Source organism: Loxodonta africana, chromosome 22 (genome assembly GCF_030014295.1).
Source record: "Loxodonta africana isolate mLoxAfr1 chromosome 22, mLoxAfr1.hap2, whole genome shotgun sequence".
In the NCBI taxonomy this organism is placed as follows: Eukaryota; Metazoa; Chordata; class Mammalia; order Proboscidea; family Elephantidae; genus Loxodonta; species Loxodonta africana.
The window spans coordinates 23,617,052-23,642,948 of NC_087363.1; the positions used below are offsets into that span (position 1 = coordinate 23,617,052).

The 25,897-nt window shown below is 56.7% G+C and overlaps 2 protein-coding genes across 8 annotated transcripts; both read left to right on the forward strand.

The window, feature by feature from the left end:
* Positions 1-116: 116 nt before the first annotated feature.
* On the forward strand, positions 117-16,430 carry LAMB2 (laminin subunit beta 2). The gene is made up of 34 exons (XM_003409666.3): positions 117-205; positions 296-381; positions 512-678; positions 764-899; positions 981-1,054; positions 1,482-1,670; positions 1,761-1,824; positions 2,054-2,256; positions 2,346-2,466; positions 2,800-2,988; positions 3,190-3,369; positions 3,486-3,598; positions 3,817-3,896; positions 3,993-4,125; positions 4,358-4,516; positions 4,595-4,722; positions 9,157-9,289; positions 9,478-9,670; positions 9,742-9,885; positions 10,093-10,324; positions 10,408-10,571; positions 10,653-10,877; positions 10,966-11,183; positions 11,300-11,396; positions 11,485-11,857; positions 11,961-12,145; positions 12,219-12,460; positions 12,540-12,888; positions 13,214-13,421; positions 13,498-13,639; positions 13,723-13,899; positions 13,988-14,147; positions 14,227-14,796; positions 16,322-16,430. The coding sequence occupies exons 2-33, from the start codon at positions 297-299 to the stop codon at positions 14,361-14,363; spliced, it is 5,400 nt and encodes a 1,799-aa protein (XP_003409714.1). The 5' UTR covers positions 117-205; position 296; the 3' UTR covers positions 14,364-14,796; positions 16,322-16,430.
* On the forward strand, positions 14,920-25,896 carry USP19 (ubiquitin specific peptidase 19). Of its 7 annotated transcripts, none has more exons than XM_064274547.1 (27): positions 14,920-16,581; positions 16,899-16,931; positions 17,097-17,225; positions 17,319-17,452; positions 17,523-17,825; positions 17,941-18,160; positions 18,280-18,436; positions 18,536-18,607; positions 18,719-18,834; positions 18,927-19,147; positions 19,232-19,427; positions 19,511-19,644; positions 19,755-19,913; positions 19,999-20,109; positions 20,573-20,683; positions 20,767-20,868; positions 21,570-21,710; positions 21,804-21,922; positions 22,146-22,283; positions 22,392-22,705; positions 22,817-22,927; positions 23,028-23,244; positions 23,328-23,480; positions 23,581-23,741; positions 23,823-24,001; positions 24,289-24,420; positions 24,884-25,392. In XM_064274547.1, the coding sequence occupies exons 1-27, from the start codon at positions 16,458-16,460 to the stop codon at positions 25,109-25,111; spliced, it is 4,215 nt and encodes a 1,404-aa protein (XP_064130617.1). In that variant the 5' UTR covers positions 14,920-16,457; the 3' UTR covers positions 25,112-25,392. The 7 variants fall into 7 exon arrangements, with proteins under 7 accessions (XP_064130617.1, XP_010588114.2, XP_023403501.1 ...); XM_010589812.3 differs by lacking the exon at positions 24,289-24,420 and having other exon boundaries at positions 14,920-15,615; positions 16,322-16,581; positions 18,933-19,147; XM_023547733.2 differs by lacking the exon at positions 24,289-24,420 and having other exon boundaries at positions 14,920-15,615; positions 16,322-16,581; positions 17,526-17,825.
* The last annotated feature ends 1 nt before the right edge of the window (position 25,897 follows it).

Below are 25,897 nucleotides of genomic sequence, written 5' to 3' on the forward strand. Positions count from 1 at the left end.
TTCCGAAGGGCAGAGGTGGTGGTGGCGCGGGGGGGGCGGGGGGGGCGCCTTTGCGCGGTGTTGCGCTCCTTCCCGCGATCCGCTCCGGGCTTTCCTTCCCGCCGCGCCTCCCAACTTTGCTCAAAGTCGCTGGACTCAGAGTGGAGGGACCGACCGACCGACAGAGGGCTGGGCAGGGAACCCGCCAAGTACTCACACGGGCAGGGTCAGCGCGGAGCCACGGAGGGTGGGGGCAGATGGGTGTGGACCCCCAGGCCCTCACTCCACCTAATCTCGGGTTCCTTTACCGCTTCAGGATGGAGTGGGCCTCGGGGGAACGCAGGAGGGGCCGATGGGGACAGCCTGTGCCCTGGGAGCTTCGACTGGGCCTGCTGCTGAGCGGTGAGGGGGCTTGGTGAGGGCTGGGGGTTGTTAGATGTGTGGGTGGGTTCTGGGGTGGCAGCCTCTGGAGCTCATGGGGAGGGGCTGCCTGGTGGGAGCGCAGCAGAACTGGCTAACCCGCTGCCACCAGTGCTGGCCGACGCCCTGGCCCGGGCCCCGGATGTGCCGGGCTGCTCACGGGGAAGCTGCTACCCGGCCACGGGGGATCTGTTGGTGGGCCGCGCTGACCGACTGACTGCCTCATCCACCTGTGGCCTGCGAGGCCCCCAACCCTACTGCATCGTTAGTCACCTGCAGGTTCGGATGGAGGTAGAGTGGGGGGCCTGGTCAGAGTGGGGCTGGCACTAGTTGAGGGACTAACTCTGATCCCGACCTAACTCAGGACGAGAAGAAGTGTTTCCTGTGTGACTCCCGGCGCCCCTTCTCAGCTGGAGACAACCCAAATAGCCATCGCATCCAAAACGTTGTCACCAGCTTTGCACCACAGCGCCGGGCAGCTTGGTGGCAGTCAGAGAATGGTGAGGCCGTGGGTTGGGCACAGGGTGAGCAGGGCTGCTTGACTGGAGCCTTGAGTCCCTGATCTCTGGCTCCTACCCCAGGTGTCCCCATGGTCACCATCCAGCTGGACCTGGAGGCTGAGTTCCATTTCACACACCTCATTATGACCTTCAAGGTGCCTGCATGTCTGGGACCCTGCCTGAATTGCCTTGCTTAGCTCCCTATCGCCCCTGGACAGAGCCCCAGCTCCTTAGTGTGGCCTCCCTGAGCTCCTCTTCTGCTGTGTTCTGGCTGCATGTGAGGCTTCTTCATCTCTCACACCTTCAGTTGCCTTATGCCTCCAGGCCTTTGCTGATGCTTTTCTGTTGCCCCAATTCCAGGCTGGGTCAGGTACTCCCTCTCTGGACCCTATGAGCCCTAAGCCTCCCTTCTAAAGATGGCTACCCTCCCTGGTCATTTCCTGGCTTCTGATGGTCACCCCCACTTGTCTGTGAACTCCCTGAGGGCAGGGCAGGGTCAGGCCAGGCTGGGCAGGGCTCTGGATAGGCCTGGACTAGTCTTTAGTCCTGAATCCCCACTGACCAGCCATGCCTCCCAACCAGACATTTCGCCCTGCTGCTATGCTGGTGGAGCGCTCTGCAGACTTTGGGCATACCTGGCATGTATATCGATATTTCTCCTATGATTGTGGGGCTGACTTCCCAGGGGTCCCACTGGCCCCCCCGCGGCGCTGGGATGATGTGATCTGTGAGTCCCGATACTCAGAGATTGAGCCATCCACTGAAGGCGAGGTGAGGGCTGGGAAATGAGTGGGGAGTGGGGTGGGGGATGATGGGCCTGAGGCAGGGTCCAGTGTCTCTAAGGACTCCCTGCCCTTCCAGGTCATCTACCGTGTGCTGGATCCTGCCATCCCCATCCCGAACCCCTACAGCCCACGGATCCAGAGTGAGTGCTCCACCCTTTGAGGCTGGCACAGTCCCAGCGTCCGGCTGGTGGCTATTTGGGGCCACGGTAGCTATTTTGGGTGCTTCCTAGGGCAGATGCCAAGCCCACTTTGGCTTGGGTGGCAGTAGGCAGGAGGTCTTCCAAGGTGACCTCGGCAGCTGCAGCCCTTGGGTGGGCATGGGGCAGCAAGGCCTGGCCAGCTGGCCCACAACCTTTCTCCCCCACTCAGACCTGTTGAAGATTACCAACCTAAGGGTGAACCTGACTCGGCTACACACACTTGGAGACAACCTGCTTGACCCACGGCGGGAGATCCGTGAGAAGTATTATTATGCCCTCTATGAGTTGGTCGTTCGTGGCAACTGCTTCTGCTACGGACACGCCTCACAGTGTGCACCTGCCCCAGGGGCACCAGCCCATGTTGAGGGCATGGTGAGGGGCTTCAGCCAGCTGGGTTAGGGCTGGGGGTGGGGCAGGCATGACTAAACAGTGCTAACCATCTGCTTGCCCATCCCACCTAGGTGCACGGGGCCTGTGTCTGCAAACACAATACTCGTGGCCTCAACTGTGAGCAGTGTCAGGATTTCTATCATGACCTACCCTGGCATCCGGCTGAGGACGGCCACAGTCATGCCTGCAGAAGTGAGTGAGAACCTGGCCCCACAGGCCCAGAACTCTTCGGCCTGACCATGCCCTGGGGTGGCCTGGGTAGAACCTAGAGCTGGTTGGTCAAGCCCCAAAGACCCAGGCTATGTCCAAATGTTATCTGAACCTTGATGCCTCTGGGGATACCCTCAGCCTTCCTCCACAATCTACTCTGGACAGGGGCCCAGTATGATGCTGAGGCCTTGAAGTCTCTGAGTCCCCACCCACAAATTCTGGCCTATGACAGGGACCTAAAACGATACGAGGGTCCTCTGTGCCCCTCACCCTCAAGATCTTTGTCCTGTGCCTTTGCCTTGCCTCCCCTGCCAGAGTGTGAGTGCCATGGGCACTCCCACAGCTGCCACTTTGACATGGCCGTGTACCTGGCATCCGGCAACGTAAGTGGAGGTGTGTGTGATGCATGTCAGCACAATACAGCTGGGCGCCACTGTGAGCTCTGCCGGCCTTTCTTCTATCGAGACCCAACCAAGGACCTACGGGACCCGGCTGTGTGCCGCAGTGAGGCTGGGACTGGGCATAGGGGAGGACAGGCTGAGCCTGGGGTAGGAGCTGGGGAGCCAGACTGCTTCCAGGTTGCAGGGAATTGGGATGAGGGGCTTGGGATGGAACCAGACTGGGAGTCCAGTGTGGGGAACTTGGGAGAGGACGGGGGCTAGGCCAGTTGGAAGAGTGTGACCCTGTACCTCCTTTCACCCTCAGATTGTGATTGTGACCCCATGGGTACCCAAGATGGCGGGCGCTGTGATTCCCATGACGACCCCGCACTGGGGCTGGTCTCGGGCCAGTGTCGATGCAAAGAACATGTGGTGGGTGCTCGCTGCCAGCAGTGCCGCAATGGCTTCTTTGGGCTCAGTGCCAGTGACCCTCGAGGCTGCCGGCGTACGTGTCTCCTAACTCTTGTGCAGACTTTAATTCCTGACCTCTTACTCCTGACCCAACTGAGCCTGAGCACTGCCACAACTCCCCAAAGTGCTGATGAGACTCTTTCCCCATAGGGTGTCGGTGTGATGCTCGGGGCACAGTTTCTGGGGGCAACCCTTGCAACCCCAGCAGTGGAACCTGTTTCTGCAAGCGTCTGGTGACTGGACGTGGCTGCGACCACTGCCTGGTGCGACTAGAGGGGGCTGGGGTCCTGGGGTTCTGGATTTGTCCTCAGAGCACAGGGCTTGGGGGCTGTGTCCATGGGTGGGTGCTCAGGGCTTAAAGAGGACTTAGGTCTGGGAGGCCAAGTTACCAAGGGATGCTAGAGGCTGAGAGCCATTGTTGGGGTTCTTCCTGGGTGGTGGGAGGTCTGTTTCTGGCCCCCAGCGACCCCCTCTTCCCCAGCCTGGCCACTGGGGACTGAGCCATGACCTGGTCGGCTGCCGCCCATGTGACTGCGACATAGGTGGTGCCTTGGATCCCCAGTGAGTGATATATAAGGGGGCTGGGAAGGGGCGGGGTAAGATAGGGGCAGGGGGAAGGTGTCCTTCCCGAGTAACCATAGCACCCCCCCCCACAAGGTGCGATGAGGCCTCGGGTCAGTGCCGCTGTCGTCAGCACATGGTTGGGCGACGCTGTGAGCAGGTGCAGCCGGGTTACTTCCGGCCCTTCTTGGACCACCTTACTTGGGAGGCGGAGGACTCCAGAGGGCAGGTGGGGCAGGGTCTCAGCAGAGGGCAGGGCATGGGCGGGACTGTGGGCGGTACCTTGTCAGAGTGAAGGGACGTGTGTGTGTGTGTGTGTGGGGTGTGTGTGTGTGTGTGTGTGTGTGTGTGTCCGGCTTTTAGCAGGACATTGGCGACAAAGCTGGGGTTTGGGAGAGATACCGTGGCAAAAGAGGCGGGGCCTCGTTTGAGCCACCACCCCGGCTGGCCTCAACTCGCAGTCGCTGGAAGTGGTGGAGCGTGTGGCCACCGTAGAGGGTACTCCATCTTGGACCGGGCCAGGCTTCGTGCGGCTTCGAGAAGGTCAGGTGCTTGAGTTTCTGGTGGCCTCTGTGCCGCGGGCCATGGACTACGACCTGCTGCTACGCTTGGAACCTCAGGTCAGACCCTGTGACACCTGACCCTGAGCCCAACCTCTGTGTGTGGGGGGCACCTCCTACATCATTCTGTCCCCCCAGGTCCCTGAACAGTGGGCAGAGATGGAACTGACCGTGCAGCGCCCAGGGCCTGTGTCTGCTCTCAGCCAGTGTGGGCATGTACTCCCTGAAGACAACCGCATCCGAGGGACTCTGCGACCAGACAGCAGGTGAGGGCACTGATAGTAGCACCCACAATTGTGGGGGTTGTGGGGCCAGCCCTAATTTCTCTGCGGGGCACCTAGAAAAGCTCACTACCAGCCAGGCACCACACACATATACAAGCACCTCCTCCTGAGTTCTGCTTGCCTGGCGCTGTTGGGCATGGTGCTAGGACAGAGAAAGGAAGTAGATAGAAAGAGGCCTGATCTCTTGGTCTAAGGTCCAGAGGCCAAGCCAGGAATTAATGGAAAAGCATCCAGCATCTCTATAGGGGGTGCCCATGGGGGAGGGGTGGGCAAGGGCCAGACCACATGGAGCCCTGTGAGTCAAGCCTGGAGCTTGGATTTTGTCTTTAGTGGGCCAGGGTGTAAGAAGGATACATCAGAGCATTCTGAGCAGGCATGTAACTGGTCTATTGATGTTTTATTACATTTTGCATAGTATTTGCTTCATGTGTCTTTTTCATCATTTTTTAATATAACATTTTATTGAGTTTTTGATGAAAGTTTATGCAGCAAGTCAGGTTCCCATTTGAGAATTTCCACACAAATTGTTCAGTGACATTAGTTACATTATCACAATGTGTCAACATTCTCTTTTTTGTGTGTTCTGTTGGTTCTCTTTCCAGTACTGTGGTTTTCCTGCCCCCTTACCTTCTCATCTTTGCTTTTGAGTAATTGTTGACCTTTTGGTTTTGTACTGACGGTTTTTGAGCAGAGCACCGATCTTATGGGTAATATCCTTTATTTTGTGTGCCACTCATTTCACTAAAATGTGATCTCAGAGGATAGGCTTGGTTCTAGGTTTAAGAGTGTCTCAGGATGATAGTTTCAGGGAGTCTTCTGTTCTCTACTGTTCCAGTTTGTCTGGCTTTATTTTTCAAATAAGAATTTGAGTTCTGTTCTACATTTTTCTCCAACTCTATCCAGGACCATCTTTTATGACCCTGTTACTGGTGGTAGCCGGGCACTATCTAGTTCTTCTGGTCTCAGGGTAGATGAGGTTTGTGGCTTGTATAGACTTGTTTTTCCTCTGAGCTTTTGGTTACCTTCTTACTGTTTTGCTCTTAGAGAGTAGAGACCAGTAGTTATGTCGTATATGGTCACTCGAAAGCTTTTAAGACCCCAGATGCTACTCACTTCACTAGGATGCAGATCATGATTTTTGTGAATTATGTTATACCAATTGACTGAGCTGTCTCATGAGACTAGGGTCCTAAGCTTTCAAACCCAGAAAACCAATTATGGAAGGTGGTGGAGGATCTGTATTTGTGTCTTCAATGAATATATGTGCCTTTTTTTTACACCCACATATTTGTATTTATACATACTGTTCCCACCTGTGCAAATACCTGTACCTACCCGTATACCAATATGCCTATACCTATCCATATGTGCTCAAACACTCATTTTTACTTTGGCTCTGCTATGCTCACTACATCCATATTCGGTGTCATTTTTCCTCTCACCAAATCACATAAGTAAATAAATAACAAGTCTCTATAATCTAAAATGTGCTTTCCCCTCCCCATCCCTCTCCCTGGTAACCACCGATGGATGTTGGAGTCTATATCTGTCCTTATCTTCTTATAAAAGAGGGATCATACAATATTTGTCTTTATATGCTTGACTTATTTCACTTAACATTATGCCTTCCAGGACCATCCATGTTATAATATGATTCATGGACTCATCATTGTTCTTTACGGTTGTGTAGTATTCCATTGTATGTATGTACTACAATTTACTTATCCATTCATCCACTGACGGGCACTTCAGTTGTTTCCATTTATTTGCTATTGTGACTAAAACAGCAATGAGCACAGGTGTGCGTATGTCTGTTCATGTCATTATTTTTAGGTCTTTTAGGCTATAGAGTTGCTATGAGTTGGAATTGACTCGACAAAAGGCTAGAGTATATGCCTGTGGCAGAAAGATGTGTCAGTCTGCTCCTGTAAAGATTTACAGCCTTGGACACCCTATGGGACAGTTCTACTCTGTCCTGTAGGGTCGCCATGAGTCTGAATCGAATCAACAGCAATGGGTTTGGTTTTTGGTTTAGGATCTATAACTAGGAGTGGGATTGCTGAATCATAGAGTACTTATATTTCTATTTTTTTGAGAAAGTGCCATACCGTTTTATATAGTCCTACCAGCAATGAATAAGTGTTCCAAACTCCCCATATCCTCACCACCATTTGTTGTTATATGCTTTTTTTTTTTTTAAATCAGTGCCATTTTAGCCCAGGTCAGATGGTATGTCATTGTAGTTTTGATTTGCATCTCTCTAATGGCTAATAATCGTGAACATCTTTTTTATGTTTGTTGGTTGCTTGCCTCTCTTCTTTGGTAAAGGTTCTCTTCATGTCCTTTGCCCATTTTGTGATTGGGTTGTCTTTTTGATGTTGAGTTGTTGGAGTTTTCTCTAGATTTTAGGGATTAGACCCTTACTGGATAAGTTGTTTCTGAATATTTTTTTCCCAGTCTATTTATTCTTTTAATAAAGTCCTCTGATGAGCATACATTTTTAATTTTTAGGAGGTCCTATCTATCTATTTTGTCTTCTATTTGTGCATTTGTTATGTTTATTATCCTATTTTTACAAAAGATTAGGTACCATAGTTTTTTTTCCTATGTTTTCTTCCAGGAATTTTATGGTTTCAGATTTGACATTTAGGCCTTTGGTCCATTTTGAGTTGGATTTTGTGTGTGGGGTGAGGCATAGGTCCTGTTTCATTTTTCTGCAGGTGGCTATCCAGTTTGCTAGCACCGTTTCTTAAAGAAACTGTTTTTGCCCTACTGAATGAACTTTGACCCTTTGTTGAAAATCAGTTGTCCATAGATGGCTGGGTTTAACTCTGAATTATCAGTTTTATGCCACTGGTCTAAGTGTCTATCACTGAACCAATACCAGGCTGTTTTGATTACAGTGACTATGTATTTTGATGTCAGGGAGTGTGAGGCCTCCTGCTTTGTTTCTTTTTCTTCAATATTGCTTTGGCTCTTCGGGGCTTCTTTCCTTTCCATATGAAGTTGGTTATTACTTTTTCCATTTCAGTGAAGAATGTTGTTGGGATTTGTATTGGAATTGTATTGTATCTATAGATCACTTTAGGTAGAATTGACATTTTTCCTATATTAAGTCAATTCATGAGCACAGGATGCCTTTCCATTTTTTAGGTCTTTTTTAGTTTCTTGTAGTAGCGTTTTGTAATTTTCATTGTATAAGTCTTTAATGTTTTCATCACGTAAGTATTTAAACATACACAAAAGCCGAGAGAATAGCATAAGGAATCTGACTTTACCCATTATAGGCATTTTGCCATCTGTGACTCATGTTTCACAAAGATCCTTCTAGCTGCTGAATGGAGAATAGACTTAAAGGGGACCAAGGTAGAAGCCAGAAGGTCTGCCAGGGGCTGTTGAGTTGGCCAGGGGAGGGTGGGTTGGACAGATGCATAATAGTTGAGATGATGAGAAGAGGGAAGGTTCCAGAGGATTCTGGTGAAGGGCAGAGCTGGTGGCTTAGATATGTGGGGAAAGGAGAGAAGGCGAAAGGTGACTCCGGAGTTTTTGGCCTGAGCATCTGGGTGTGAGTGAGGCCCTTTACTGAGATGGGGGTGTGAGAGGAGCAGCTCTGAGATGATTATACATTCAGGGGGAGAAGGTGAGTGGGTAGTTAGATGTCTAGGTCTGGAACACCTGGGAAGGATCGAGTTGGAGATATAAGTTTGAGACTCGTCACTAAAGTGGGGGGTCTGGATGAAATGGCCAGAGAAAGGAAGAAGGACCAGAACCAAGCTCTGGGGCACTCCAGTGTTAGAGTTCAGTAGAAAAGGAGGAGCTAGGGATCTGGGGGAGAAACAGGGGGATGGGGGGGTCCCAGAAACTAAGAGAAAAGAGCATCTCAAGAAGGAAGACACACTGACTTCATTACATGCTGCTGAATGCTGGAGTCAGCTAAGAAGAGAGAAGTGGCCACTGGGTTTGGCTACATGGGGGTCACCGGTGACCTTGGCACAGGGTATCTCTATAGCATGATGGGACAGAAGCCTGGGTAGAGTGGGAGGCTGGAGAGTGGTACAGTCTCAGTGAAGAGGAGCCAACATTGTAGGTGGGGTCATAGTAAGCATGAAGTGGTTTCTGAGGAGGCGTATCAAATATTTGTGCCGAGGAGATGCTGTGGGTTTGCCAGGTTGTATGGAGTGTTTCCAGCAAGACTGGTCTGCAAAGGTATTGGAGTCCAGCAAACAACATTTATGGGAGTCTTCCATAAGAGATGCTCAGTAGGGCTGCCCAGCTGTCTGTTTGCCCAGCTCAGCCCAGCCCTGGTTTCCTTTGTGGCCCATGGTTTGGGAGTTGAGCATGGGGTGGGAGAGGCCCAGGATGATGTGTTCAGGAACCCTGAATGACCCCCCCCTTACCTGCCCCTGCTTTGCCCAGGTACACTGTGTTTTCCAGTCCTGTCTGTCTTGAGCCTGGCATCTCCTATACACTTCGTCTGGAGCTGGTGCGAGCAGGGGGAGGCACCCAGCCTGGGACTCCCTACTCTGGACCCAGCCTGCTCATTGACTCGGTGAACTATCCCCTCTCCCCAGTACCATTCAAGGTTGCAGAGCTTGGAGGGTGGAGCCTGTGGTGGTAGCTGGGTAGGAGGGGTCTGTGACAAAAGGGGCAGGCCCATGGCAGTGCTAAGGTAAGTGCTGTGGCAGTACCAGTGTGTTCCTAGGTCTTAACCTCACACTTCCTTGCTCATCCCTCTAGCTGGTACTGCTACCCCGTGTCCTGGTGCTGGAGATGTTTAGTGGAGGTGATGCTGCTGCCATGGAGCGCCATGCCACCTTTGAACGCTACCGCTGCCATGAGGAGGGCCTGGCACCCAGCAAGACTCCACCCTCTGAAGCCTGTGCCCCCCTCCTCATCAGCGCGTCTACTCTGCTCTACAACGGTGCCCTGCGTGAGTACTTGTGGCATGGGTGGGTGGGGAAGAGGTGGGGCCCCAGCCTGACTTGGCCCTCTTCCCCACAGCCTGTCAGTGTGACCCCCAGGGCTCACTGAGTTCTGAGTGCAGCCCCCATGGCGGTCAGTGCCTGTGCAAACCTGGTGTGGTTGGGCGCCGCTGTGACCTCTGCGCCCCTGGCTACTATGGCTTTGGTCCCATGGGCTGTCGAGGTATCTGCCTGCACTGCCCCTTCTTCCCCCGACTCCACTCTCCTCCTCGCTGCTTTTCTTCCTCTTTCTCCCTCCCTTTAATCTGCCTTGAACACCATGCTCTCATTCCTGGGTCACTTGTAGTTCCATTCTCTGACTTCCCACCCTGACCCCACCCAGCCAGCCCTCAAACCACCTCCCCAGACTCAGCCTCTGCCCTGTCCCCAGCCTGCCAGTGTAGCCCCGAGGGGGCACTCAGCGGCCTGTGTGAGGGGACCAGTGGGCAATGCCCCTGCCGAACTGGTGCCTTTGGGCTTCGCTGCGACCGCTGCCGGCGTGGCCAGTGGGGTTTCCCTACCTGCCGGCCATGTGTCTGTAACGGGCATGCGGACGAATGTGACACCCACACAGGCGCTTGCCTGAGCTGCCGTGATCACACGGGCGGTGAGCACTGTGAAAGGTGAGCCTAGAGGAGCTATGAGTGGGTTGGTGGGTGGGCAGGCTGCCCAGGTATGACACATCTTTTCCTGCCCCTCCCTGAAGGTGCATTGCTGGCTTCCACGGGGACCCACGGCTGCCATACGGGGGCCAGTGCCGGCCCTGTTCCTGCCCTGAAGGCCCTGGGAGCCAGCGGCACTTTGCCACTTCTTGCCACCAGGATGGGTACTCCCAGCAGGTTGTGTGCCATTGCCGGCCAGGCTATACAGGTGAGGGGGTAGAATGGAGGCATGGGATCAGGGTGGGGCAGCTGGGCTAAACACTCACTCCTTTCCCCTGACTGTGGGCAGGGCCGCGGTGTGATGCTTGTGCCCCTGGGCACTTTGGGGACCCATCAAGGCCAGGCGGCCGATGCCAACCCTGTGAGTGTAGTGGGAACATTGACCCCATGGACCCTGATGCCTGTGACCCCCACACGGGGCAATGCCTGCGCTGCTTACACAACACAGAGGGGCCACACTGTGCCCACTGCAAGCCCGGCTTCCATGGGCAGGCTGCCCGACAGAGCTGTCACCGTGAGTGTGGACATGGGAGGGGCTGGCTGGGGTTTGGATCTGCTGCTTGGGCTCCCCTTGACTAGTGTGCTCATTTTGGCTGGCATAGGCTGCACCTGCAACCAGCTAGGTACAGACTCCCAGCAGTGCCTGTCTACCAACTGGTGCCACTGTGACCCAAGCACTGGGCAGTGCCCATGCCTTCCCAATGTCCAGGGCCTAAGCTGTGACCGCTGTGCCCCCAACTTCTGGAACCTCACCAGTGGTCGTGGCTGCCAGCCCTGTGCCTGTCATCCAAGCCGGGCAACAGGCTCTACCTGCAATGAGGTACAAAACCATCTGGGTAGATCCCTGAGTGGATGGAATCAGCTGTCAGCCTCAGGGCTCTAGGGCTCAACCTCTGACAGAGGCTCTGACCCTTGCCCTGTTCTCATTCATCCTAGTTCACAGGGCAGTGCCACTGCCGTGCTGGCTTTGGTGGGCGAACCTGTTCTGAGTGCCAGGAGCTCCACTGGGGAAACCCTGGGTTGCAGTGCCGTGGTGAGGCAGTCAGCGGGGGCCAGGGTGGTTGGAGGACTCCCCATGATGCTCTACTGGAGCCCTAACTAAGGCTTACCCTCCCCTGCAGCCTGTGATTGTGACCCCCATGGAATAGACTCGCCTCAGTGTCACCGCTCCACTGGCCACTGCAGTTGCCGCCCGGGTGTGTCTGGCGTGCGCTGTGACCAGTGTGCCCGTGGCTTCTCAGGTGTCTTTCCTGCCTGCCACCCCTGCCATGCATGCTTTGGGGACTGGGACCGCGTGGTGCAGGACTTGGCTGTCCGTACACGGCACCTAGAGCAGCGGGCGAGGGAGCTGCAGCAGACAGGTGTGCTGGGCGCCTTTGAGACCAGCTTCTGGAACATACAGGAGAAGCTGGGCACCGTGCAGGGCATCGTGGGTGCCCGGAACACTTCAGCTGCATCCACTGCACGGCTTGTGGAGGCCACAGAGGAGCTGCGGTATGGATGGGTCTGAGGATATGTGCTGGGATGGGGCAGAAGCCCAAAGAACCAGGACTGAATCCTCTCTAAATAATGCCCCCCCGCCCCCCAATTTGTGCAGGCATGAAATTGGGGAGGCCACTGAACACCTGACCCAACTAGAGGCAGAACTGACAGATGTGCAGGATGAGAACTTCAATGCCAACCATGCACTAAGTGGGCTGGAGCGCGACGGGCTTGCACTTAATCTCACGCTGCGGCAGCTCAGCCAGCATCTGGATCTACTCAAGCATTCAAACTTCCTGGGTAAGTTATTAGCCAGCTAGGCAGGTAGACCAGGGTTGATCTCAAGCTGACTGCCTGCCTCTGCCCAATTTAGGTGCCTATGACAGCATCCTCCATGCCCACAGCCAGTCCTCAGAGGCAGAACGTCGTGCCAACACCTCAGCCCTGGCAGTGCCCAGCCCTGTAAGCAACTCAGCAGACACCCGGCACCAGGCAGAGGTGCTGATGGGTGCCCAGAGGGCAAACTTTAACCGAAAACATGCAGCCAACCAGCGGGCACTGGGCGAGCTCTCTGCCCATACCAACGCCCTGAGCCTGACAGGCCTAAATGAACTGGTGAGGTGCAGGTCTAGGGTGGGACAGGCGGGTGTAGCTGTTCGTTCCACGCAGCCCTTACTTACTCTGTGCCTGTTAGGTATGTGGGGCCCCAGGGGATGCACCCTGCTCTACAAGCCCTTGCGGGGGTGCCGGCTGTCGGGATGAGGATGGGCAGCCCCGCTGTGGTGGCCTCAGCTGCAACGGCGCAGCAGCCATGGCAGACCTGGCCCTCGTCCGGGCCCGGCACACGCAGGCAGAACTGCAGCGGGCACTGGCAGCAAGTGGTGGCATCCTCAGCCAGGTGGCTGAGACCCGTCGGCAGGCTGGTGAGGCACAGCAGCGGGCCCAGGCGGCCCGAGACAAGGCTAATGCCACCCGAGGACAGGTGGAACAGGCCAATCAGGAGCTGCGGGAACTTATCCAGAGCGTGAAGGACTTCCTTAGCCGTGAGCCCCCCATGTGGCCCAGGCCATGTGGTTGTTTCCCCTGTGTTTGTGTCTCTCTCTCTGGATCCACACTTGGGCCTCAGGACCTGCACTGGACCTGTGTTTATGGCCCCATGTCTGGTCCCTGAATGCTTGCCCATATATGGTCCTTATGTCTATGTCCCTGAATTTGTGCCCCATAGTACTCATCCCTGCGTTTACATCCCTCTGTGTACTGGCAAACCCATGCTCTATGTGCAATCCCTGAGTCCACACCCCAAGATGTGTCCCCATGCTTACGCTGGAGATTCTGTATCCCTAAAAGTCCCTGCCTGTGTTCCCATAGAGGAGGGGGCTGATCCTGACAGCATTGAAATGGTGGCCACACGGGTGCTTGAGCTCTCCATCCCAGCATCACCCGATCAGATCCAGCACCTGGCAGGGGAAATTGCAGAGCGGGTCCGAAGCCTGGCAGATGTGGACACGATCCTGGCACGTACCGTGGGAGATGTGCGACGGGCTGAGCGGCTACTGCAGGATGCACGCCGAGCACGGTCTGACCTCATTTTTGCGCCCATTCCTGACACCTCGTGCTGATACCTGTAGCCCCTCATTTCCTCTCTCCCCCAGGACCCGGGCTGAAAGTGAGAAACAGAAGGCAGAGACAGTGCAGGCAGCCCTGGAGGAGACCCGGAGGGCACAGGGTGCTGCCCAGGGTGCCATACGGGGGGCAGCAGTTGACACACGGGACACAGAGCAGACCCTGCACCAGGTGTGGTCTCCCTGGGACATCAGTGGGGCTAGGTTATGGGCATGCTCCATGGATCTGTTTAATCTTGGGCCCACCCATGGCAGGTACGGGAAAGGATGGCAGGTACAGAGCAAGCCCTAGGCTCTGCAGGCAAGCGAGCTCAGCAACTGGATGCTCTCCTGGAGGCTCTAAAACTGAAACGGGCAGGGAATAGCCTGGCAGCCTCTCAGGCTGAAGAAACAGCAGGCAGTGCCCAGAGCCGTGCCCAGGAGGCTGAGCAGGTGGGTTTGGGCAGAGCCAGCTGGAAGACCTGGCGGGGGGTGGGTGGAGACTGGGCCACCACCCTGACCCTGTCTTCTGTATCCACAGTTGCTACAGGGCCCACTGGGCGATCGGTACCAGAGGGTGAGGGTGCTGGCTGAACGCAAGGCCCAGGGCGTGCTGGCTGCCCAGGTGCGGGCAGAGCAACTGCGGGATGAGGCTTGGGGTCTGCTGCAGGCCGCTCAGGACAAGCTGCAGAGACTGCAGGGTGAGGTGTGGGGTGGGTGGGAATACAAGATGTGGGGCTGTGGGAATGGGACCCCTCTGCTAAGACCCGTCCCTCTTAGAGCTGGAAAGCACCTATGAGGAGAATGAGCGGGCCCTGGAGGGCAAGGCGGCCCAGCTAGACGGCCTGGAGGCCAGGATGCGCAGCGTTCTTCAAGCCATCAATCTGCAGGTCCAGATCTACAACACCTGCCAGTGACCACCGCCCAGGGTCTACCTTAGTACCCTGCCCCGCCCGCGAGACTGTGCCTTTGCATGGAAGAGTTCCCCCCACTCCGGCAGGGCCCCCAATAAACCAGTGTGAACCCCCTCTGTGTTGTCTCGAGTCTGATTTGGGACAGGCGGGGTCTCTGGGTGGAACTTGGGGCCTGTCCCTGGCCCCTCCTCTCGGGCCCGCCCCGGAGCTGCCGGGAGCTGCCTGTCCCGTTCCCGCCGGAAGTTCGTCACCAGCTCGGCGCTCCACCTCTCTCAGCCGTAACTATAAATCGAAACAAAACAAGCCACTGAGGCGGCGGCGGCGGTGCCGGGACGGGCTAGGGGCGCGCCGGAACCGGAACCGACCCAACGCCGGAACCGGAACCGAGAGCAGGTTGCCAGGGCCCGACGAGGGCTGGTGGCGGCGGCCTTGCTCGGTGAGTGGGACGGGCAGCCAGCCGCCCGTCTGGCCGGAACGGCGAAGGCCGCGGCGCGGGCCCGGGGAGGCCTGTTCAAGGTCACGGGCCGTGCCAGCTCCGTCCCCTCGAGCCCCGGGGCGCGCCGGGCCCGCAGATGCCGGCGGGGCCGTTACGCTACGCCCGTGGCCGGCCTCCTTTCTCCAAGGGGGCTGGCGGCGAGCAAAGGCGGCTTCCTACAGGAGGCGGTAATGGGCCCGGGGTTCGGAGGCTGGAGGTCGGTCGCGGTCCGGCCGAGGGATTGTTCTGTGGTCAGTATCCCGGCGCGGTCGCATGAGGCTGGCTCAGGTCTCCGGACAGCCCCTTCCCCGCCTCCATGCCCCCCGAGGATGCGTGAGGGATGCGGCCTTTGGCCGGGACCTTTTTTGGGTGTGAGGAGGCGGCAGGTGTTCACCCCTTGGCTCTGAACCGGCCGTCATTCAGTCCAGCCCTTCAGCACCACATCTGACTAGAAGAAGGATTGCCCCTCCCCCGCAACATGCACACACCTTGGGGAGCACAGATTAGTCATTCTGTCCTGTTACTGGCTCAGGCAGACTTGAGGCTGTCAGGTGTCCTAGATCCATGGTTTATCCTTACCCTCATCTCAGTATCTGGTTTTGAGGAATTCCGTTTTGGATGGAGAAATGGCTCAGAATCCACTGGCTCTTCTGTGGGAAACTGGGTGGAAGGTGTTTGTGGCTCTGAGCTGATGCGTGAGGGGACCTGGGAGCAAGGGGATGATGCCTGTTCCAGTCTCATATGCCCCTTCCTGCCTGGGAGAAGAATGGTGCTGAAGAGGTGGGGTGGCATCTGGATTCTTTTACCTTTTTCAGCCTAGCCTTTGCAGGCCCTTTACTGTTTGGGATAATGGATGGGGAGAGAAACCTGTCTTGGGCGGGAAAAAAAAACTGAGCACTGCACAGGTTCTGGCAAGGTTCTGGAGCAGGTTCTGGCAAGGGTGGGAGGTGTTAGCAGGCAGGTGGGAGTGCTTTGGCTACAGGACCTTGGCTGGGCAGCGGCAGCACCTGGGTTGGGCCTGTTCTCAACCACAGAGCCTGATCCTCCTGCTGCTTGATTGTCTCCTCCTTTCCTGTCTTCCTCCTCCACCTCCTACTTCTCGGGTGGTGACTAAGCAGCCAGTGAGAGTGAAGGAAAAGTGAGCACCCTGCCCAGAGCACCAGCCCTGTGGGCTGGAGCCATGGCTTCTCTCCAGAGTGGTGGAGAAGCCTAGGCCCAGGCCATAGCCGCCTTGACCTGGTTCCTCGTCGGCCAGGCTTCCAGCTTTCTGGGTCTGTTATGGCAGGCGATGGGGAGGCTTGACTAGTAATACTTGCTGCATTATTTATTCTCCATTCAGAATACCTTGAGGGAGTCTAGGGCTATTTCAGGTGGCCAGGAGGTATTACTCTGTAGGGTTAGGAGTGTCCTGGGTTACTGAGGCCTGGCTGCAGCCAAGGAGCAAATAGTTGGGCCTTAGCAGTGATCACTGGTCTTTTCTCATTAGGCTGTCAGTTCCTTGCTGGAGAATTTGGCCACAAAGAGTTGCCAAGATAGCTGGGCCAGGAAGGAAGCGCCGCAGCCCTGACCCAGACGCCGTTGCCGACCCTGGGGCACTCTGGCTGTCAACCAAGCGGCTCAAGATGTCTGGCGGGGCCAGTGCTATGGGCCCAAGGAGAGGGCCACCAGGACTGGAAGAGGCCACTAGTAAGAAGAAGCAGAAGGATCGAGCAAACCAGGAGAGCAAGGATGGAGATCCTAGGAGAGGTGGGAGTGATATACCCAGGGTGCTCACAGCCTTCTCTCCCCCCTCCCCCACCTTTGTTGACTTTACAGAACTGGGGATTGGGGTTGGGTGTTGGTAAGAAGCCGCGTGTTCTTGAAGAGGCGACTTTTTTTTTCCTGTTCCCTCTGTATTGGTCTGATGCTGAGAGAAGGAGCCATGGCAGGATGGGTAGAGCCTCAACTTTGAGGCCTGGTTAATTGGCCAAGATCCTGAAGATGGTCCTTGGTGGGGTGGTAGTGCCTTGGAGACTGCCTCCCCATCATGGTCTCCTTGTTCTTTCCTTTGTTGTCGGAGTCAGTGTCCAGTCCTCGGGAGGAGCAGACCAAAGAGGGTGAGTAATGAATGGGCCCAAAAGGGGCACTAATAGAGGAGAGGGAACTCAGGAGGTGTAACTCTCTTCTGGAGCAGTCCTGTTAGGGCTGGGTCTGTTGTACCTGCTTATCCCTTTCAGGAGCTGGTGGAGACCCTCATGATGTTTTTGCCATACTCCTTACAGAGTTGTTGCTTGATTGGAAGCAGAATGCAGACGAGGTGATTGTTAAGCTGCGCGTGGGAGCGGGTGCTCTGCGGCTAGAGGAGGTGGATGCTGCATTCACAGACACTGACTGTGTGGTGAGGCTTCCAGGTGTGTCCATCTGTCCTGACCTCAGAGCCCAGAGATACATTTGAGTCCCTTCATATCCCCTGCCCCAGTTCATTGCCCCCGCTCCATCTCCAGATGGTCGGCAGTGGGGTGGTGTCTTCTACGCTGAGATCGAAAGTTCTTGCACCAAAGTGCAGGCCCGCAAGGGTGGTCTCCTGCAGCTAGCGCTGCCCAAGAAGGTGCCTCTGCTTACGTGGCCCTCTCTCCTGGTGAGTTCTGGGGCATGATAGGGTGGGGATGTTCAGAGTGAGCAGGGCCTGACTGCTGTATCTTTGACAGAAGAAACCTCTAGGGACCCAGGAGCTGGTGCCAGGGCTGTGGTGCCAGGAGAATGGGCAGGAGCTGTCTCCTGTTGCCCTGGAGCCAGGTCCTGAGCCCCACCGGGCCAAGCAGGAAGCCCGGAACCAGAAACGGGCCCAGGGCCGTGGCGAGGTAGGCGCGGGGGCTGGCCCCGGGACCCAGGCAGGGCCCAGTGCCAAGAGGGCTGTGCATCTCCGCAGAGGGCCCGAGGGGGAAGCGCCCAGGGATGGTCCTGGACCCCGGGGCGATGCCCCACCCTTCCTGGCTGAGCCAGCCACCCAGGTAAGGGCGGGGTCTTTGGCTGGGAGTTGGGAGTTTGGGGGAGAGGCCATGGACTATAGCGGGGTCCACCTGCCAGACACAGGGCTGATCCTGCCCACAATCTCTCTATGAATAGGCTGGGGCTGAGGAACAGCTCCGAGTACCACTGCTGAACCAGACCTGCCTTCTGGACTCAGAAGAGAGTCTAGCCCTTTTGGCAGGAGAGAAGGCAGTATCCCCCAGGAATGACCCAGTCTCCCCAGCAACAGCCCGGAGCAGAGACACTGGGAAAAGTGACTGCTCCAGGGAGGAGGTGGCAGTGGCAGCAGATGCTGTAACCTTGGTGGATGGTAAAGGTGGGTCCAGGGGTGAGCAGGCAGAGCCTCAGGCTGGGTTGCAAAGTTGGTGGGCAGGTAGGGAGTAGTATAGCAATAGACTAGAACTTGTCTTGGGTGGCCCCATGGTCCCAACACAGACCCTGAGTCCATGGTGAGCCTGGCATTTGTCAAGAATGACTCGTACGAGAAGGGGCCAGACTCAGTGGTGGTTCATGTGTACGTGAAGGAGATCTGCAGGGACACTTCTCGAGTGCTTTTCCGCGAGCAGGACTTCACACTTATCTTCCAGACCAGGTGAGTGGGTGGGCAGGAGACGGGACAAGCAGTGTGCCTCAGGTTGAACAACGTATCTCATGCCTTTCCTCCTGCCCTGCCCCTGCTCTGCCCCTGTAGGGATGGAAACTTCCTGAGGCTGCACACGGGCTGCGGGCCCCACACCATCTTCCGCTGGCAGGTGAAGCTCAGGTGGGTGGTGCCCGGCCCCACCCCTGTGTTCCATCCTGGGCTCCATCTCCCTGGCCTGTCTAGCCCAATACCTGCTCCACCTAAGTCCCTGAGTTTAGCTTTTTCCCGTAGGAACCTGATTGAACCAGAGCAGTGCACCTTCTGTTTCACGGCCTCTCGCATCGACATCTGCCTCCGTAAGCGGCAGAGTCAGCGCTGGGGGGGCCTGGAGGCCCCAGCTGCACGAGGTCTGCACACGAGCTCCCTTCATTCCCCAGCCCTGCACGGCCAGGTCCCTACATGCTGCTAACCACCAGCCCCCTCATTCCCCCTTTTTAAGGTGCAGTGGGTGGTGCAAAGGTTGCCGTGCCGACAGGTCCAACCCCTCTGGATTCAACCCCACCAGGCGGTGCTCCCCATCCACTGACAGGTCAGGAGGAAGCCCGGGCTGTGGAGAAGGAGAAACCCAAGGCTCGAACTGAGGACACGGGGCTGGATGGTGTGGCAGCCCGCAATCCCGTGGAACATGTAGCCCCAAAGCCAGAGCCACACCTGGCCTCGGTGAGAATCCTGGGGTAGGGAAAACCAAGGACTGAGGCCAGGAAGCCTCAGGGCTGCTCTCTCATACCCCTGTTGCCCGCACAGCCTAAGCCCACATGCATGGTGCCCCCAATGCCACACAGTCCTGTGAGTGGAGACAGTGTGGAGGAAGAGGAGGAAGAAGAAAAGAAGGTGTGTCTGCCAGGCTTCACTGGCCTTGTCAATCTAGGCAACACTTGCTTCATGAACAGCGTCATCCAGTCTCTGTCCAACACACGGGAGCTGCGGGACTTCTTCCACGGTGAGGGCAGGGCCTGAAGCCTGGGGGAGCGGGCAGAGGGGTGCCTTCCCCTGTTCACACCTCTCCTTGACTGCTGTTCCTAGACCGCTCCTTTGAGGCTGAGATCAACTACAACAACCCACTGGGGACTGGTGGGCGGCTTGCCATCGGCTTTGCGGTGCTGCTGCGGGCACTGTGGAAGGGCACCCACCATGCCTTTCAGCCTTCCAAGTTGAAGGTGATCTGCAGCTACTCCCACTCTTGGCTGGAGGAGGCGGGGAGGGTCAACCAGCTGGGTGCACGGTGGGTACTAAGGCTCTGTGCTCACATCTTGGCCTTTGCATCCAGGCCATTGTGGCGAGCAAGGCCAGCCAGTTCACAGGCTACGCGCAGCACGATGCCCAGGAGTTCATGGCTTTCCTGCTAGATGGGCTACATGAGGATCTGAACCGCATCCAGAACAAGCCCTACACAGAGACTGTGGACTCAGATGGGCGGCCCGATGAGGTCAGGGTAGGGGGCAGAGGGTGAGTATGCCTCATGCATACACCAGCCCTCAGGTCTTCTCGGTCCTCACCACTCTCGCCCTCAGGTGGTGGCTGAGGAAGCGTGGCAGCGTCACAAGATGAGGAACGACTCTTTCATCGTAGACCTATTTCAGGGCCAGTACAAATCGAAGCTGGTGTGTCCTGTGTGCACCAAGGTGTGACGGGCTCCTTGGGAGAGAGGGACCCCTGGAAAAAGGCCTGCTGGCCTGGCCCAGCTAGCCTGGTTTGATTGGGTTCAGCATCTTTAGATGCTTCTTGGCAACGTATGGGCAAGGAAGCTGGCTCTGCAACCTTAGGCTCCTGTGGGGGCTGAAGAGGTCAGGCAGGATATGTTTCCCGGATGAGGTAAAAGGGATATTCAGGCCCAAACACAGGTATAAGGTGTGGCAAGGATATGAGTAAGATTGGAAGGACACATGGGGTGTAGGCAAGGGGAAAATTGGTAAAGTGACAGGTTGAGCAGAGCCTCAAATGCTGGAAAGAGGGATCACTCTCTTCGGGAGGGCAGTGAGCCATCCTGGTCCATCTTCTCAAGCCTGAGAGTTTGCTGGTTGGCTGTGAGGGCCTTGCTGCCTACTCCCTGTGCGGCCACCCACTGCCACCACTGTGCATCTGCAGGTCTCCATCACTTTTGACCCATTTCTCTACCTGCCGGTACCATTGCCACAGAAGCAAAAGGTTCTCCCCATCTTCTATTTTGCCCGGGAGCCCCACAGCAAGCCCATCAAGGTGAGGAGTAAGCCCCCATTCTCTGGACTGTCCCAGGGAACCTGCCCCCTCCACCCCAACTGACCCTGCCCTTGTCACCACAGTTCCTGGTGAGTGTCAGCAAGGAGAACTCCAGCGCGAGTGAAGTGTTGGACTCCCTCTCTCAGAGTGTCCATGTAAAGCCTGAGAACCTGCGTCTGGCTGAGGTACATCTCTTTGACTCTTGTGTGTACTTACAGCATACAGGCACGTGTACACAGTCTCTGGCATCTGTACGTATACACATGAGAGTTTATGGATTGCACGAAATAGGCAGTGCGTCCTTGGTTGCGGCATGGTTGGAACCAGGCATTTGTGCAGCAGAGGTGCCCTCAGCTCCCAGCTGTTGTCAGGGTTTTTTCCCTTTTCTGTGGTGGCCTCCAGCTGCTTTTCCCTCTTTAGACAAAGAACTTGAACCGCGGGACTGTTCCTCTACCTGCTGTGGTCCTCCCTTCATCCTATTGGTCCCTCATATTATCCCAGATCTATGTGCTGGCCCTCGCCAAAGGCTCCTAGCCTCTAGCCTGGTAGTACCCTTTTTCTCAGGGGTTAAAGGTGGGGAAGAGGCTCCTCGAATGTGGCCCCTCAATGATAACCATGTTGCAGTCCCAGCAAGGCCCTGCTAGCAGGATAGAGGCCCTCAGCATAGAGAACTGGTGTGATTGATCCCTGCCTCGGGCCTGTTTTTCTGGCTCTCTGATAGGCCAGGTTCCTTATTCCATTGGGCAGAAGTGTGTGCCTCTTTTGGGCTATGAACCCCACTTTTGTCCCCATGGGCCCGAAATCAGGGCCGAGCCTTCTTGTGCTTTGGGGCAGGGCTAGGGAAAGGATCATTCTCACCTGGGACCTGTGTGTTCTCCGTTCCCAGGTGATTAAGAATCGCTTTCATCGCATGTTCCTGCCCTCCCACTCGCTGGACACTGTATCCCCATCCGACATGCTTCTCTGCTTTGAGCTGTTGTCACCGGAGTTGGCTAAGGAGCGGGTGGTGGTGCTAGAGGTGCAACAGGTGAGCGGGAGCCAACCTGACAGTGGCAGGGCCCTGGTGTGTGGGGCACTCCCATCTGGCCTGGCCTTCCTGAGCCAGACGACCTACCCCTAGCGCCCCCAGGTGCCCAGCGTCCCCATCTCCAAGTGTGCAGCCTGCCAGCGGAAGCAGCAGTCAGAGGATGAGAAGCTGAAGCGCTGTACCCGGTGCTATCGCGTGGGCTACTGTAACCAGTGAGGACCCCCATACTCTCCCCCACCTCCCCCTTCTCCACTAACCACTTGCCACCCTGCTCCTTCCTCCACATGTTTTAAGCCCTCACCTGCTACCCCACTATGCTAGGCCCAGGGTCAGGTAGGGCTGGCGTACCCAGTTCCCAGGGCCTGAGGCTTGCCCCCAACGTGGAGCCATGGCAGGCAGGGCTAAGGCCCTATCCTCACCTCCCCTTTCTTCTAGGCTCTGCCAGAAAACTCACTGGCCTGATCACAAAGGCCTCTGCCGCCCTGAGAACATCGGTTACCCCTTCCTGGTCAGTGTACCTGCTTCACGCCTCACTTATGCCCGTCTTGCTCAGCTGCTGGAGGGCTATGCCCGGTAAGTGCCCAGTGGCTGGGCTAGAGTGGGGTGGGTGGGTGGCAGAGGTGTCCAGAGGTGCCAGGTGGGCTGATCAGGAGTCTTCCTTGCTTTGCTGTCTATTGCTAGGTACTCAGTAAGCGTATTCCAGCCACCTTTCCAGCCTGGTCGCACAGCTTTGGAATCCCAGGGCCCTGGCTGCACCTCACTGCTTTCCACTAGCTCTCTGGAGGCTGGGGACAGCGAAAGGGACCCTATCCAGCCTCCTGAGCTCCAGCTGGTGACCTCTGTGGCTGAGGGAGATACAGGGGTCCCCCGGGTGTGGTCAGCCCCTGATCGGGGCCCTATGCCCAGCACCAGCGGGGTTTCTTCAGAGATGCTGGCCACTGGGCCCGTTGAGATTGGCTCTTTGCCTACTGGTGAGAGAGTGTCCCGGCCTGAAGGTAAGAGTCCACTGAAAGACTCTGGGAGCTGGTATGGCGTAGTGGAGGTTGGGGGAAGCTTGTTCAGGCCCTGTTTGGCAGTGGAGCTCTGATTACCATGTTTTCCTCCAGCTGCCATTCCCGGGTACCAACATCCAAGCGAAGCCATGAGTGCCCACACACCCCAGTTCTTCATCTATAAAATCGATGCATCTAACCGAGAGCAGCGACTAGAGGACAAAGGTCGCTGTGGGTTGGAACCATGGGACGGGCTGAAACTGTGGGATGGGTTGGGCTGGCTGCTCCTCACAGCTGCATGACCCTTCTCCTTCCCCATTTCTAGGAGAGGCCCCACTGGAGCTAGGTGATGACTGCAGCCTGGCTCTGGTCTGGCGGAACAACGAGCGCCTGCAGGAGTTTGTCTTGGTAGCCTCCAAGGAGCTGGAATGTGCTGAGGACCCAGGCTCTGCCGGTGAGGCTGCCCGTGCTGGCCACTTCACCCTGGACCAGTGTCTGAACCTGTTTACACGGCCTGAGGTGCTGGCACCGGAGGAGGCCTGGTGAGAATAGGGCAGCAGGCAGGTAGTGGGGCAGGGTGGATTGGAGACCTGCTGGTCCTGACTCCACGCCTGTCACCTCTCAGGTACTGCCCACAGTGTAAACAGCACCGTGAGGCCTCCAAGCAGCTGCTACTGTGGCGCCTGCCAAACGTGCTCATCGTACAGCTCAAACGGTTCTCCTTTCGCAGTTTCATTTGGCGTGACAAGATCAATGACTTGGTGGAGTTCCCTGTTCGGTGAGCAGTGGATCCTTGTGACTATTGTTGGGGCATGGGATCAGGGTAGGTATCCTGGGCACCTGCTGACCGTCTCCTCTTTTCCTGGACCGGACTGCAGGAATCTGGACCTGAGCAAGTTCTGCATTGGCCAGAAGGAGGAGCAGCTGCCCAGCTACGATCTGTATGCTGTCATCAACCACTACGGGGGCATGATTGGTGGGCACTATACCGCCTGTGCCCGTCTACCCAACGACCGCAGCAGCCAGCGCAGCGACGTGGGTGAGGGCATATGCAGCCGACAGGATAGGCGGTAGGATTGGTGGTACAGGCTGCATTTACACCTTTTCCACCCCACTATAGGCTGGCGCTTGTTCGATGACAGCACAGTGACGACAGTGGATGAGAGCCAGGTTGTGACGCGTTATGCCTATGTGCTCTTCTACCGCCGGCGGAACTCTCCTGTGGAGAGGCCCCCCCGGGCAGGCCACTCTGAGCACCACCCAGACCTAGGCCCTACAGCCGAGGCTGCTGCCAGCCAGGTGAGGCACTGGAGCCTGACTCACAGATTTGGAAGGGAGAGGAGGGTGCAGCTTCTCTTCTGCAGCCACAGGCCCCTGAAGCCTTGGTGCTTGTGAGAATCGCAGAGTTCCCTCACGTCAGAGCCTTAGCCAGAAGCATCCCGTGCCCTAGGGACACTCACAAAGGTGCACATACACTGGCATGCCACCAGTGTGCACATAGGCACTCACTTGGCACAGCCTGATCAACTGCTGTGACTCTTACTGGGCATAGTGCCATGAACAGACCTTACCTGACACTCTCCCAGCTTTCCTCCACATGCTTCCCACGAGCCAGCTCACAGACCCTCCCTTGTCATCATCCCTGTGTTCTGGTGTGTACCCAGGGCAGAGCCTATCTGGGCTGGCCACAGCCCTGGGTGGCAGTCATCATCTCTCAGGTGAGCATCTGTGCCCACTGAGCCTTTGAAGTCTTCTGTCTCTTTCGTCGATGTGGGGTACCATAGGCCCAGTTGGTGGGCACAGCCATATCTCCTTTCTGAACTGGGCTCTTCCTTGCTGCTCTCTTTCTTCCCTTGAACCTTCTCCGGTCCAGGCTCAGAGAAATCCCAGTAGAAGACAGTGGTCAGGATCTGAACATGGGTGGGAGGGAGCCAGGAGATTGCCCAGGGATTGGCAGCTCTGTCTTCCATAAGCCAGACCTATAGGACTCATTGATGGTGGTGATGGTGCTGGAACAGACCCTTCAGTGGCATTATGTGCAAAGGAGACTGTGGCAGTGGCGGCACTCTGTGTAACTCTGCTCATCACAGACACCTTTGTGGTGGGCTGGGCACCAGCAGTCACAGGGACACTGGGTACCCCCATCCCCCGGGTGCTGATGGCCGTTTCCGCACACTGTAGGCTTCCCGGATTTGGCAGGAGCTGGAGGCCGAGGAGGAGCCGGTGCCTGAGGGGCCTGGGCCCCTGGGTCCCTGGGGGCCCCAAGACTGGGTGGGCCCCCCGCCACGTGGCCCCACCACACCAGACGAGGGCTGCCTCCGGTACTTTGTCCTGGGCACCATGGCGGCTTTGGTGGCCCTCGTACTCAACGTGTTCTATCCTCTGGTGTCCCAGAGTCGTTGGAGATGAGCTCGCCTGCAGGCAGCTGCTGTGAGCTGGCCCACCTTCCTGCCCACCAGGCCAGGCTGCCTCTGGTGGGGACCCACTCTGGGCTTTGGGCCTCGGTGTATGCATCTGGGGGTTGAGGGTGGGTACTGAGGCCCCAACAGGGGCAGAGAGTCCTAGGGCGGTTATCCGTCCAGCTGTATGTCCATTTATCCTGCTGCCCTGACCCTTGGCCTGGGGCTTGGCCCTGCCCAAGCTGCTTCCTGTACTTAAAGTGTTAATAAAGCGAGACTGTTCAGGCCCGATCTCGTCTCTCTGTCTCAACGCCGCTGCTGTCTGCGCCTGCCTTGGGGCCCTCCCTTGGGTGCCAGGGCTCTGAGCCAGCACCCCCGGGATGCCAGGCAGCATCATGGGCAGCCCCCAACCCCTGTCCTCGTATTCTGTTGCAGGGACTAGGCCCTGGCCAGGCCCCCGAGGCGGCCCCCCCGCGGACAGCCCCTGAGCGCTTCGCCCCCCCTGTGGACTGCCCAGCCCCCACCTACAGCAACATGGAGGAGGTCGATTAGCAGGTCCCTTTCTGGTGGGGGAGCTGGGTTTGGGGGATCATCCACAGAGGGGCAGCTCTTTGCCGCTTCTCCTTCTCTAACCCAGAGGACACTGGCTCCATAAATGGGGAGTTGGGGGGTATGATTTGGGGATAGAGACCTCTCAGGTGGGGTCCTTTTGTTAGCTGGGCCCCCCAACCAGTGGGCCTTGACTTCTCCAACTGCCCCCAGGGCTGTGTGATTTGATTCTCAGTTGTACCTTCAA

Excerpts from the sequence above, each read along its gene's own strand:
- LAMB2 (XM_003409666.3), top strand. The coding sequence starts at position 297 with ATGGAGTGGGCCTCGGGGGAACGCAGGAGGGGCCGATGGGGACAGCCT. Across the intron at positions 9,290-9,477 it reads CCAGCCTGCTCATTGACTCG|CTGGTACTGCTACCCCGTGT; the intron begins GTGAACTATCCC and ends TCATCCCTCTAG. Across the intron at positions 10,325-10,407 it reads GGCGGTGAGCACTGTGAAAG|GTGCATTGCTGGCTTCCACG; the intron begins GTGAGCCTAGAG and ends CCCTCCCTGAAG.
- USP19 (XM_010589811.3), top strand. The coding sequence starts at position 15,314 with ATGCACACACCTTGGGGAGCACAGATTAGTCATTCTGTCCTGTTACTG. Across the intron at positions 16,582-16,898 it reads GGATGGAGATCCTAGGAGAG|TGTCCAGTCCTCGGGAGGAG; the intron begins GTGGGAGTGATA and ends TGTCGGAGTCAG. Across the intron at positions 20,684-20,766 it reads CCCACAGCAAGCCCATCAAG|TTCCTGGTGAGTGTCAGCAA; the intron begins GTGAGGAGTAAG and ends TTGTCACCACAG.